Source organism: Microtus ochrogaster, chromosome 2 (assembly GCF_000317375.1).
Source record: "Microtus ochrogaster isolate Prairie Vole_2 chromosome 2, MicOch1.0, whole genome shotgun sequence".
NCBI lineage: Eukaryota > Metazoa > Chordata > Mammalia > Rodentia > Cricetidae > Microtus > Microtus ochrogaster.
In genome coordinates, this window is record NC_022010.1 from 261,509 (window position 1) to 275,291 (window position 13,783).

The 13,783-nt window shown below is 43.2% G+C and overlaps 1 protein-coding gene across 4 annotated transcripts in view; it reads right to left on the minus strand.

Moving 5' to 3' along the window:
• Nucleotides 1-4,880: 4,880 nt before the first annotated feature.
• Hscb (HscB mitochondrial iron-sulfur cluster cochaperone) overlaps nt 4,881-13,783 on the minus strand; it is a 15,038-nt gene continuing 6,135 nt past the window's right edge. For 2 of the 4 annotated variants that reach the window (XM_026787415.1, XM_005344212.3), the window contains 2 exons: nt 8,589-8,636; nt 6,079-6,207 (listed from right to left, as the gene is read on the minus strand). In XM_026787415.1, the coding sequence (XP_026643216.1) occupies nt 6,116-6,207; nt 8,589-8,636 (140 nt within the window). In that variant the 3' untranslated portion in view covers nt 6,079-6,115. Of the gene's footprint in view, nt 6,208-8,588; nt 8,637-13,783 lie in introns of all 4 variants that reach the window. The other 2 variants (XR_003378367.1, XM_026787413.1) reach the window with 2 other exon arrangements.

Below are 13,783 nucleotides of genomic sequence, written 5' to 3' on the forward strand. Positions count from 1 at the left end.
TTTTATTTTATTTTATTTTATTTTATTTTTATTTTACATACCAATCCCAGTTCCCCCTCCCTCCCCTCCTCCTGCTCGCCCCACTTTCTCCCCACTGCACATCCATTGCTCAGAGAGGGAATAGCCTCACATGGGAAGTCAACAAAGTCTGTCACATCATGTTGAGGCAGGACCAAGGCTGAGCAAGGTATCCATAAAAAATAGGCTCCAAAAAGCCAGATAAATCCAGATCCCATTACCAGTGGCTCCACAAACTGCTCAAACCACACAACTATCACCCACATTCAGAGGGCCTAGTTTAGTCTTATGTAGTCAGTCTGGAATCAGTGAACTCCAACTAGCTTGTGTCAGCTGTTTTTGTGGGTTTCCCCATCAAGGTCCGGGTTTCTCTGTATTGCTTTGGAGCCTGTCCTGGAACTAGCTCTTGTGCTGGGATTAAAGGCACGTGCCACCACTGCCCAGCCCCCATCATGGTCTTGACCCCTTTGCTCATATTATCACTTCTCCCTCTCTTCAGTTGGACTCTGGGAGCTTGCCCCAGTGCTTAGCTGTGGATCTCTGCACCTGCTTCCATCAGTTGCTGGATGTAGGTTCTATGATGACAATTAAGGTAGTCATCAATCTGATTACAGGGGAAGGCCAGTTTAAGCATCCTCTTCACTATTGCTTAGAGTCTTAGTTGGGGTCATCCTTGTGGATTCCTGAGTCTCCCTAACCCCATAATGGCTCTATCTCTTTGCTTGTTTTCCCTCTCTGTCCTTCCCCCACTGACCGTCCCATTCCCTCATGTTCTCCTTTTCTCTGCCCCTCACCCCACTTGCCCAATTTTCTCAGATCTTGTCTGTTTCCTTTTCCCGGGAGATCCATGTATGTCTCCCTTAGGGTTCTCCTTGTTACCTAGTTTTATTTGGGGTCGTGGACTGTAGGCTGGTTGTCCTTTGCTTTATGTCTAATATCCACAAATGAGCAAGTACATATCATGTTCGTATTTCTTGGTCTGGGTTACCTCACTCAGGATTTTTTTTTTAAATTCCATCTGTTTGCCTGCAAATTTCAAGATGCCATTCTTTGTTTACCACTGAGCAGTACTCCATTGTGTAAATGTACATTTTCTTTACCCATTCTTTGGTTGAAGGTTGTTTCCAAGTTCTGGCTATTATAAATAGTGCTGCTATGAACATAGTTGAGCAAATGTCCTCGTGGTGTGAGTTTGCCTTCTTTAGGTATATGCCCAAAAGTGGTATTTCTGGGTCTTGAGGTAGACTGATTTCCAATTTTCTGAGAAATCGCCATACAGATGTCCAAAATGGCTGTAAAAGTTTGTACTCCCACCAGCAATGGAGGAGTGTTCCCCTTACTCTACATCCTCTCCAGTATAAGCTGTCATCAGTGTTTTTGACCTTAGTCATTCTGATAGGTGTAAAATGGTACTTGGTCAAGACTGTTGCCAACCCTAAAATGGCTCCCTTAGTTATCTTCTTCCCTGCTCCCATATCCACCCTTCTTCCATCTCAATTATCCCATTTCCCCAAGCTCTCCCCAATCCTCCCCTTCTCCCTTCTCTCTCCCCATCTCCCCTTCCCCCCAACCCACCCCCACCCCCTGCTCCAGGTGTCCAAGGGGATGTCCCCAGCTAGGTCCGTGGGCAGCAGAGGAGAGGGTACCTGAACTGGCCTTCTCCCATAGCCACACTGATGAATATCTTGCATATCACTGTAGAACCTTCATCTGGCGAGGGATGGAGATAGAGACAGAGACCCACATTGGAGCACTGGACTGAGCTCCCAAGGCCCAGATGAAGAGCAGAAGGAGGGAGGGAAAACATGAGCAAGGAAGTCAGGACTGTGAGGGGTGCGTCCACCCACAGAGATCGTGGGACTGATCTAATGGGAGCTCACCAAGGTCAACTGGACTGGGTCTGAACGAGCATGTGATCAAACCGGACAATGAGGGTGGACTGAGAAGCCAATGATAATGACACCAGATTTTGATTCTACTGCATGTACTGGCTTTTTGGGAGCCTAGTCTGTTTGGATGCACACCTTCCTAGACCTGGATGGGGGGGGCTTGGACTTCCCACAGGACAGGACACCCTGACTTCTCTTAGGACTGGAGAGTGAGGGGGAGGAGGAGGGAAATGGGAGGAGGTGGAGATTTTTAATAAATAAATAAATAAATAAATAAATAAGATGGTACTCGGTTGTTTTGATTTGTATTTCCCTGATGGCTAAGGACGTTTAGCATTTCCTTAAGTGTCTTTTGGCCATTTGAGCTTCCTCTGTTGAGAATTTTGTTTAGATCTGTGCCCCATTTTTTAATTGGATTATTTGGTAGTTTGATGTCTAGCTTGAGTTTTTTTTGTTTGTTTGTTTTTTTTTTGTTTTTTTTTTTGTTTTTCGAGACAGGGTTTCTCTGTGGTTTTGGAGCCTGTCCTGGAACTAGCTCTTGTAGACCAGGCTGGTCTCGAACTCACAGAGATCCTCCTGCCTCTGCCTCCCAAGTGCTGAGATTAAAGGCCTGCTCCACCACCGCCCGGCAACCTTTTTTTTTTTTCAAGACGGGGTTTCTCTATGTAGCTCTGGCTGTGCTGCAACTCACTTTATAGTCCAGGCTGGCCTTGGACTTGGAGATCCACCTGCTTCTGCCTCCCTAGTGTTGAGATTATAGGCATGCACCACTGCCATGACCACCTGGCTCCTGTGAAATCAGTTAAATTGGCAAGTGACTATTAGTACCGGCTATTATGACTTTCCTCACTTTGTTTTTTCATGATTCTGAGAACTAACACAGTCACTCAAGCTTCTGGGAATGTCTCTAGTGAGATGACCAAAAAGGACTCTATTGACAGAGTACTATGACTACTTAGAAAATAGGGGCACCTTAGAGCTCCAACCTCAAAGCCTTGAAGATAGTCTTTGCTTAAGAAGTCATCTAAAGAGTTATGATCTCCTGCATCCTGACCTGCTACATTATTAAAGGAATGAACATGCCTTTTCTGTTTTAACACACTGTTCCCAACAACACCCGTTGAGTCTAAATCCTGATCTGAAACTGAGAAGCTTCTGTAAGGCAAAGAACACAGTCAACAAAACAAAACAGCAGCCAACAGAACGGGAAAAGATCTTCACCAACCCCAAGTCTGACAGAATTCTGATCTCCAAAATGTACAAAGAACTCAAGAAAGCCAGGCGGTAGTGGCACACGCCTTTAATCCCAGCACTTGGGAGGCAGAGGCAGGCGGATCTCTGTGAGTTCGAGACCAGCCTGGTCTACAAGAGCTAGTTCCAGGACAGGCTCCAAAACCACAGAGAAACCCTGTCTCGAACACCCCCCCCCCCAAAAAAAAAGTTATGGTCTAATTGTGAAGTATTTATGTGCCAATTGTGTTGATTCGTTTTTTTTTTTTTTTTTTGTTAACGACACAAGCTGGGAAGAGGACACTTCAATTGAGTTGCTCCAGCAGGCAAGTATGTACTAAGTCTCTTGATTAATTAATGATTGATGTGGGAGGGCCCAGCAGACGGTGGGCAATGACACCGTTAGGCAAGTGGGCCTGAGTTGTGTAAGAAAAAGGTTGAGAAAGCCATGAAAATCAAGCCAGTAATCGATGTTCCTTCAGTCTTTGCTTCAGCTCCCACCCCGGGCTTCTTGCTCTGATTTTCCTCAAACCCTTTCCTTTCCACATTGCGTTTTTTTATGGTGTTGTTTTCTTACAACAACAGAAAGCAGAGTGGGATCTTAGAAGCACAGTTTCAGAAACAACAGCTTTCTAGTTTGTGTCCCAAATCAGACGGAGCGGCCTTTCCAGATAACGGGGTGGAAGTGCAGATTTCTTTCATGCCCTGCAGAGCTGTCAGTGTTCATCTGAATTCTTTTTGTGGACAGACTGGTTTGGTTTCAACTGAGAATCAGCTTCTCAAGTATTTTAACCCCTCTCATATCTACTGTTACAGAAGCACTCAACCTAGGTAGCACATTTGCTTGCATGTTAATTATTTGCTTAAAGGACTCTTGGTTTGTTCAGACAAGTAACTGATCAGTTTGGAAAACTGTGGGGCAGGTTGAAACAGTACTGATAGACCCAAAGATCTCCAGGTCACACAGCTGATGTAAATCCTGTTGAGTTGTACTGACATTTTGTTTGTAATCTAATAAATTTGCCTGAAGATCAGAGTGCAAAGCTAAACCACTCGTTAGTCATAGAGGCCGGGCAGTGGTGCACACCTTCAGTCACAGCACTGGGGAGGCAGAGGCAGATGGATCTCTGGGAGTTCAAGGCCACCCTGGGCTATTGAAATTGATACAGTCTAAAAGAGAAACAGAGCCAGCAGTGGTGCCTCACGCCTTTAATCCCAGCACTAGGGAGGTGGAGACAGGAGTGATTCAGTCTGAAGATTCATAGAGATGATTTCCCCTTCAGTCTGAGCTAATATTAGTAGAGGTTAGAACTCTAGTGGCTGGCTGTTCTGCTTCTCTGATCCTTCAGTTCTATCCTGTGATAGCTGACTCTGAGATTTTATTATTAAGACCAATTAGAATTTGTGCTACTTCCACATGTGCGCTGTAGTTAAAAAAATAGAATTTGTGCTACATTGAGTAAACCTCTATCAGGAGTGTCATAAATTCACATTTTTAGACAGGTCAAGCTGCTGCATTATAGTTGGCTTGCTTCTGCAGACCTGGTTCAGCCATGATTTGTATGTGTATGTCTGTATGGTATATGTGTGTGGTACATGTATGATTTGTATGTGTATGTTTGTATGGTATATGTGTGTGGTACATGTATGATTTGTATGTGTATGTATGGTATGTGTGTGTCTGTATGGTGTACGTGCTTGGTACATGTATGATTTGTATGTGTGTGTATGGTATATGTACGTGTGTGGTACATGGATGATTTGTATGTGTATGTCTGTATGGTATATGTGTGTGGTACATGGATGAGTATCCAAGTGTATGACTGTAAATGCACATGGGGAGCCAGAGTGACTGTCCAAGCTAATCACCATCTTGGGAGTTCAGTAGTGACCCCTTGCAAACAATCAGTCCAATTGGGCTGACTGATGTTACACACACACACACACACACACACACACACACACACACACACACAAGTACTCATGCATACAAGACTCTTGTTTCTGCTCAGGTGAACCCAACAATGCTGCAGGTGGCCGGGTGGGGGGGGCTAGAGTGTCTGTGTGTGTGTATGTATGTATGTATGGTCTATATGCATGCCAGAAGACTAGAGCAGAGGCTCAACCTATGTAGCTAAAGGTAGAAGCCCTTAACCCGGTTGGGTAAGGCTTCCCGGTTGTTGGAGAAATGCCCATAACCCTAGGAAACCCCAATAAATGACTTGGTTCTGCAGAGTGAAGTTGTAGCTATCAAGCAGAGGGTAGGAAACCCACTGGTAACCTTTGCCTACTCTCTGTTTCACAAATACTCTCTCTGTAATAGTTTGAGCTCCTCCTTGACCACCTGGCGGCTTGTGCTATGATGGCAGAGCTCAGCAGTTACAACAGAACCCTAGAGTCCATTAAGCCAAAGTTACAGATCATGGGAGAGCCTGGAGCAGGGCATAGGAAGGTCAGCACCTAACATGGATGATGACTCCCTCATTGCTCCCTTCCTGCATGCAACTGGCTGGGAGGAATAGCTGGATACTAGGGGATGTCAACAGCTAACAACCTGAGCTGTGGTGACCTTCTCCAAGCAGGCACAGTTGAACCCTTGAAGATGGCGTTTCTCTGGGTCAGAGGATAGACCGTAGAGAGCTATCAGCTTCACCACTGGCCTAGGTTGGGTGCACGCTGTATCACACACCTGATGAGTAATTGAGCACCCATGCTCTGACAGGTACTATGCACTTTGCCAGCCATTAGTATCTGAGCCATACACTAAATTGAAATGATAAAAAATGGCTAAACTCTATCTATTCACATTGCCTCTTTCCTCTCACTTTCTGTAGCAATGGGGACAAAATCCAGGGCTTTCCATATGCTAGACAAGTGATCTACCCTGAGCTATGCCACAGACCCCATGCCTATTTCCAATTAGCAGAAGCCAGAAAAGAAATACAGAAAGTTTATCTTTTATAACTTTAAATTAGCAGCTAGAGGGGATTCTTGCTCAACTGGATCTTTTCTTCGATGTTTGAAAAGTATTTCATCTTTGTTAGAATTTCCTTGGCTTTTTCAAAATCACCTGAAATAAACAAGAGACAATGATATCAGGCAACAATAAAAACAACTATGGCATTTCAGGCAGCCAGACCAAAGAGTCCAAAGGTTGATAGCTTCACCTGAGGGTGAGTGCACCCTATAGCAACATTTGCCAAAACCTAGGGATATTTTTGTCTGCCATAACCAGGGAAATAGAAGTGAGACCTGCTCAGTAAGCCAGAGACTGGGAAAGATCTTAGCCTCCCCCAGCAAAAATATTATTTCACTCAGAAATGTCAGTAAGGTTTAGAAATCCCAACTTAGACAAATGCAACACAGTATAATGTGCCCTAAATGAAGATCTTTTGTAGTCAACCCTGGGAATAGTAAATATTAAAAACAATAATAAATTAATCATTAAAAAATAACAGGGCTGGGGAGATGGTGATCCCTTCAGCATGAAGGCATTTGCAGTCCACTGAAGCCAGCTGACAGCCTTGGAGAACATAATTAATTAAAAAAATGATAAACTAGTGTATAGAAAATATGGAAGATTGTTGTGGAATATTATTTTAAGATGTCTTACATTCATTTATGCTGTGGAATGTTTGTTTAATGATGCAAAGATGAGTTGCATTCCTTCATGTTGCATTTGTTTAACTCTGAGAAGCTGTGTTACTTTGCCTGCCTAAAACACCTGATGGAACGGCCAATAGAAAGACAGGAGAGCCGGGCGGTGGTGGCGCACGCCTTTAATCCCAGCACTCGGGAGGCAGAGGCAGGCGGATCTCTGTGAGTTCGAGACCAGCCTGGTTTACAGAGCTAGTTCCAGGACAGGCTCCAAAGCCACAGAGAAACCCTGTCTAGAAAAACCAGCAATCGGGGCTGAAGAGATGGCTCAGCCCTTAAGTGCACCAGCTGCTCTTCCAGAGGACCTGAAGTCAAATCCCAGCAACCACATGGTAGCTCACAATCTTCTGTAATGAGATCTGGTGCCCTCTTCTGGCCTGCAAACATTTATGCATGCAAAACACTATATATAATAAATAAATAAAATCGAAAAAAAGAAAAAGAAAAACCAGCAACCAAAACAACAACAACAAAAGAATAAAAAAAAAGAAAAGGAGAAAAAACTTACGGACAGAGTAACAACCACATGAGGAACTGTATTAAAGGGCTGTGGCACTAGGAAGGGTGAGAACCACTGGCTCAGAGGATAGTAAGTTACACAGAAGCAAACTGTAGGTGATCTCTCATATCAGACCATTGTTAGGGCCCCATCAAGCCAAATGTGGGCATATATGCCTTTAATCCGAGCACTCAGGAGGAAGAGCAGCTTGGTCTTGAGTTGAGGCCAGCTTGGTCTACTTAGAGAGTTCCAAGTCAGCCAGGGTTATCGAGAGAAATATTGTCTCAAAAACAAACAAACAAACAAACGGGGCTGGTGAGATGTTTAGAGCACTCACTGATCTGGGTTTAATTCCCAGCACCAATGTGGCAGCTGACAACTGTTTTAACTCCAAGATCACACAGACATACATGCAGGCAAAACACCAATACACATAAGATAAAAATAAAACAAAGGTAAAAAAATCCTAAACCCCTATGTGCATGCTGGCCCAAAGTTTTGGATTTCCCCTTCTCCGTAATCTTTTGTTGTTTCCAAATCACCCTCTTCCTCATTGCTACCCAAGTTTTCTATTTTGTAAAAGATATGAATTTATTAGAAATGTGCAGTTACTGAACATGTGTTGAAGGAAAGGGACTCTCTAACCCTGAGAGAAAGCCTCGATGTTTCTATCTTATAAACATTGTTTTACATTTAATAAAGTGAAAGGGTTAGAGAGATGGGTCAGTGGTTAATAGCACTTTGTTACTCTTGCAGAGGACCTAGATTTAATTCCTAGTACCCGGGAACCCAAAGCACCAGGCACATACGTAGCACACATACACATATACAGGCAAAACACTTGCACACATAAATAATATATTAAAAAAAATTATTTATTATGTATACAATGCTCTATCTGCATGTTTGCCTGCAGGCCAGAAGAGGGCACTAGATCTTATTACAGATGGCTGTGAGCCACCTTGAGGTTGCTGGGAATTGAACTCAGGACCTCTGGAAGAGCAGTTTATGCTCTTAACCTCTGAGTCATTTCTCCAGCCAAATAAGAAAAAAAATTAAGTGAAGAAAAAAAAATTAATAAGTCAAGCTTAAAAGGTCCAATGAGACAGGCCAGTGGGTAAAGGCTCTTGTTGATGAACCCGACAGCTTGAGTCTAATTCCCAGAGACCACATGGTAGAAAAGAAGTGGCCCTTGAAAGGTGTCCACTGATCTTTTCATGCATGACACTGACACAAGCACACACACACGCACATTACGTAAATGTAATAGGACATTTTAAAAAGCAATGAAATACCTTGTTCAAAAGCTCTGTTTACATTGTCAGTAAATTCTTTCTTTTTAGCTGAAAGAGAAAATAATTACTTTAATTTTTCCATTTAAATAAACTTACAGTCAAGCCAGGTGGTGGTGGGGAACGCCTGTAATCCCAGCACTCAGGAGGCAGAGGCACGTGAATCTCTGTAAGTTTGAGGCCAGTCTGGTCTACAGAGCTAGTTCCCGGACAGTCAGAGCCACACAGAGAAACCCTGTCTTGAAAAGCCTCACCCCTAAAAAAAAAAAAAAAAAAAAAAAAAAAAAGGAAAAAAGTAGACTTACAACATGAAGGCAACACTTTGTGACCATGCTGCTCTATACACAAGGACTGGGGTTCAAGGCTTTACAGCCTTTGTGTTCTTGTGGTGCTGAGGATTGTACTAAGGCCTTATATATGCTATGCAAAGTCTGTACTTTGTACACTACACTCTGTACTTGCATTTTTTTTTAAAAGATTCATTTCTTATGTATACAACATTCTGCCTCCATGTAGGCCTGTAAGCCAGAAGAGGGCACCAGAGCTCATTACAGATGGTTGTGAGCCACCATGTGGTTGCTGGGAATTGAACTCAGGACCTCTGGAAGAGCAGCCAGCTCTGCTCTTAAGTTCTGAGTCATCTCTCCAGCCTGTCCTGGCATTCTTTTGACACAGGGCTTCATTGTGTTGGTCAGGCTAGCCTTAACTCACTATTCTTCTGCATCTTCCTCTGAGATTATAAGTATTTGCTATCACTGTATTGCCTTGCAGTTCTTGTTAAATGTAGTACTGACAGGCCCTATAAACATTCTATTTTTCAGCCAAGGAAGGTCTGGAGGCAAACACCAAGGCTTCTAAAGTGGCTATGGAATCACATAAGAAAAAAAAAAAAAGAATGACGGGCGAGATTATCATAGTTTGTATGTCCCTCAAATGGTCTGGGTGTTAAAGGCTTGGCTCATGATTAGTTTTGCTAGTAAAAGGAAGAGAACACTTCAGGAGGCAGGGCCTAGTGGAAGGAGGTTAGGACATTGTAGACATGTCCTGGAAAGGGATCCTGGGACCCAGCTCTGTTATTTCTCACTTCGCCTCCTCCACTCTGCATTTTTGCCACAGTCCCAGGAGCAACTGGGCCAGCCCACCATGGACTAACCTCTGCAACTGGGCCAGCCCACCATGGACTAACCTCTGCAACTGAGTCAGAAGAAAGCTGTTCTTTTCATTTCAGGGACTGTCTCACAGTAATGGAAAAATAAGCAACACAGGAATCAGGGATAGGCTTTGACTATCTCTACTTCAGTCTTCCATACTTTAACACCCTACCATCATGACATTTATTGCCATTCATTACCACGTGTTTTAGGCAATCACGGGCAAATTATATAGCCATCCAGGAAAATGATACTATTTCCATTACATTCTATCTTAGAAGACTACCAATGCAAAGAGCAGGCACAGCAACCTCATTCCTACTGTTGCTCATTAGAAAACGAGGGATTTTTACAAGGATGCCTTCTGGATGTAACTATATTTATTTAGAATCTTTAAAAACATTTAAAATACATTTTATCTCTAAGGTAGGCAATGGCAGGTATGGAATTCTCCCTTAGGCACATGGCCAGTGAGTGCAAGAGTTGGGGACTGAATCCCAGGGGAAAAATTTAGGAACTGATCTAAAAAAGGACAGTAAGTCATCCAGACAAAGCTGCTAGAAGTGTTTCACATGCTCTGCCTGTGTCTCACTAACTTAATTAACCCTTGGGGTACTGACCTAACACTGTCCAGTTATAGATGAAGAACTGAGGCTCAGACATCCTCAGAAGCCACTGTTTAAGAACACACAGAAAATCAACAGCAGTATTGGGCCTGATCCTCACTCTGGAGCTTTATGTGACACCCAGATGCCTGAAAATTCTGGAGGAGGGTAGCTGACTTCTGCCTTGACGCTCAGCACTTGTATTCACTGTTGTGACGTATTTAACAGCATTAGCTGAGTCCCTGTCATGCTTCAGGCACTTTTCTGAGAGGGAAGCCAAAAAGAGGAGACACAAGTTACACAGTAACATTTACAGCAGTAAAATGATCACTGTGGCCAAAGGAAGCTTCATGAGAGTGATGACTGCTCTCAGATCAGGGAGAGAACGGGATGGGATGAAAATATGAGTTTCAGGTCACAGCACCAGTGCTCACGGTGCCTGTGGTAGAAGGGTGCCTGTGACTGACGAGGAAACGGAAACGGCCAATGTGGCTACAGTGAGACATAAAATGAAAACAGAAGGTAGAATATGCAGAGCCTGGGGAGCTCGGTGGAAATGTCTGGTTTTAAACCTAAGAGCAGCAAAAATCCATTTAAAAGGTTTTAGACAATACTCTAACAGTGATTAGATTTAGGACCACCCCATAGTGACAGGGCTAATATATTTTATTTTATTTATTTATTTATATAGTTGTGATTTTTTGAGACAAGGTTTCTCCGTAGCTTTTGGTTGCTGTCCAGCTCTTGTAGACCAGGCTGGTCTCGAACTCACAGAGATCCGCCTGCCTCTGCCTCCCAAGTGCTGGGATTAAAGGTGTGCGCCACCAACGCCCGGCTGCAGATAAAAGCATCTGAAGCTGCTGTGGTCTGTAAGAAGTGAGAGGAATAGGTTGCAGGTAGTAAAAAGAGATTGGTAGATGAAGTTGAGAAATGTTTAGGGCTTTTTTTTTTTAAACTGTATTTCTTTACATGTGTTTGCAGCTGAGGGGTATGTGCATGCCACGGTATGAATGTGGAGACTCAGGCTGTCAGACTTGGTAGCAAGCACCTTAACCACTGAACCATCCTGCTGGCTTTAGGTCTATCCTTTTAAGAAAATATTTTTATTTATTTATGTGTATGTTTGTATGACTATTTAAGTGTATCACATATGTGCTCCAGAATCCATGGAGGTCAGAAAATGGCACCTATAATTCCAGTAAATGATAGCTATGAGCCAATATGAGCTGGGAACTGAACCTGGTTCTCTCCAAGAGCACTTGATGTTCTCATCCCGAGTCTTCTCTCCAGTCCATCCTAAGTCTAATGTTTACACTTTCTAATAAACTGACTGTGAGCACACTGCTGAGGACTCACATGTAGCCCAGGCTTTCTTGGAAGCTGTTATGTAGGTTAGGCTAGCCTTGAACGCCTGATCCTTTTGCCTCCATTCTTCCAAGACCTGGGATTATAGGCATGTATAATTGCACCTAACATAGCTTGTTAAAGACCACTCAGTGTTTACCATGAATTCTATTTGGACATACTGAATTGGAATATATAAGCACTTTTTCTTTGCTATACCCATAGGCACACACAATGCTTGATCCACAATAGGCATATTGTAAATATTTTTGTGAAAGTACTTAAGCTCATAGCTACATGAGAATCCTGGAGCCTTTTTTTTTTTTTTTTCAAGACAGGGTTTCTCTAGTTTTGGAGTCTATTCTAGAACTCACTCTGTAGACCAGGCTGGCCTTGAACTCAGAGATCTGCCTGTCATTGCCTCCCAAGTGCTGGAATTAAAGGCGTGCACCATCACCATCCAGCTTTGTGGAGCCTTTTCTACATGAAATGGTTCATTTTATATGTCAACCTGGGCAGGCTATGATGCCCACTTGTTGGTGGTGATGTGATTGTGGCTGCAGTAACATTTACAGTTAGTTCAGTGTACTTAAAGATGGCCCTTATGCTGGCAAGTCTTATGTCAACTTGACACAAGTTAGAGTCATCTGAGAGGAGCGAACCTCAATTGAGAAAATACCTCAATAATATTGGGCTGTAGGCAAGCCTGAAGGGTATTTTCTTTTCTTTTTTTTTTAAGATGATTTATTTTTATTTTACGTGTATTGGTGTTTTACCTGCATGTGTGTGTGAGGATCTCCTGGAACTGGAGCTACAGACAGTTGTGAACTGCTATGTGGGGGCTGGGATTGAGTCTCTGGTAAAAAGCAGTTAGTTCTCTCATCTGTTAAGCCATTACTCCAGCCCCAGGATATTTTCCTAACTAATGATTGATTTGGGAGGGCCAGGCCATTGCGGGTGGTGGCATCCCTGGGCAGGTGGGTCTGGGTTCTTGCCTTCCTCATGTTGAATACAGGGGAGGTGCTTCATCTTATAGCAGTATGTCATGCTTTGCTGATGCCCCTTTTTGAGCAAACACAGGAGGGGTAGATTGGGGGATGGTAGAGGGAAGGTGGGAGGAGGGAGTGGGAAGAGATGAGGGAGGGGAGGCTGCAGTGGGGACGTAAAACAAACAAACAAATTAATTAATTAAAAAAAAAGAAAGCCGAGCAAGCCAGAGTGATCAAGCCAGTAAATATAATTTTATATGACTTTTGCTTCAGTTACTACCTCCAGATTCCTGCCCTGAACTCCCTCAATGACGGACTGTTACTCTGAACTGTAAGTATTTATTTCAATAAACCATAAACCCCTTCCTCCCCAAGTTGCTTTTGGTCATGATGTTTTATCATAGCAACAGAAACCCTAACTATGACAACTCTCAACACTGTGAGAGTCTCATTCAATTAAGTAAGGTCATTATGTGCAGAAACGGGATTCAAAAGAAGGAATTCTGCTTGAATACCGAGACACAGAATAGCCGAGTACGTGGAGGCAATAGAATCAGCTTAAAGTCACTCTAAGTTTTATAGTGAATTTAAGGCCAACCTAGGATATATAAGCCTATCCAGAAGATAAAGAAATGAAAAACGTAACAAACCATGTAACATAGAGGGTATGTTTAGTTGTTGAGCACTTAGCAGGTGTTAAGTCCTTGGTTTATATCCTGAGCACCCACAAGAAACATATTCAAGACTGTGACATAAAACTCCAACCTGATGCCAGGCTGTGGTGGCACATGTCTTTAATCCCAGCATTCAAGAGGCAGAAGCAGGCAGATCTCTGTGATTTCGAGGCCAGCCTGGTCTACAGAGTGAGTTTCAATACAGGCTCCAAAGTTATATAAGAAACAACAACCAAAAAAATCCAACCTGAGTTTTTAGCCTACTGTCTTGCCTTATAGGCTGTGTGTGCATGCACACGTATGTATGTAACGTGTGTTTGCAGGTGCATATGTGCACGTTTGAGTGTATGTGCCTGTACAAATGTGTCAAGGTCGGAAGTCATTTGGGTGTTATTCTTCAGGCGACATCCACCTTTAAAATTTTTTTTTTTTTTT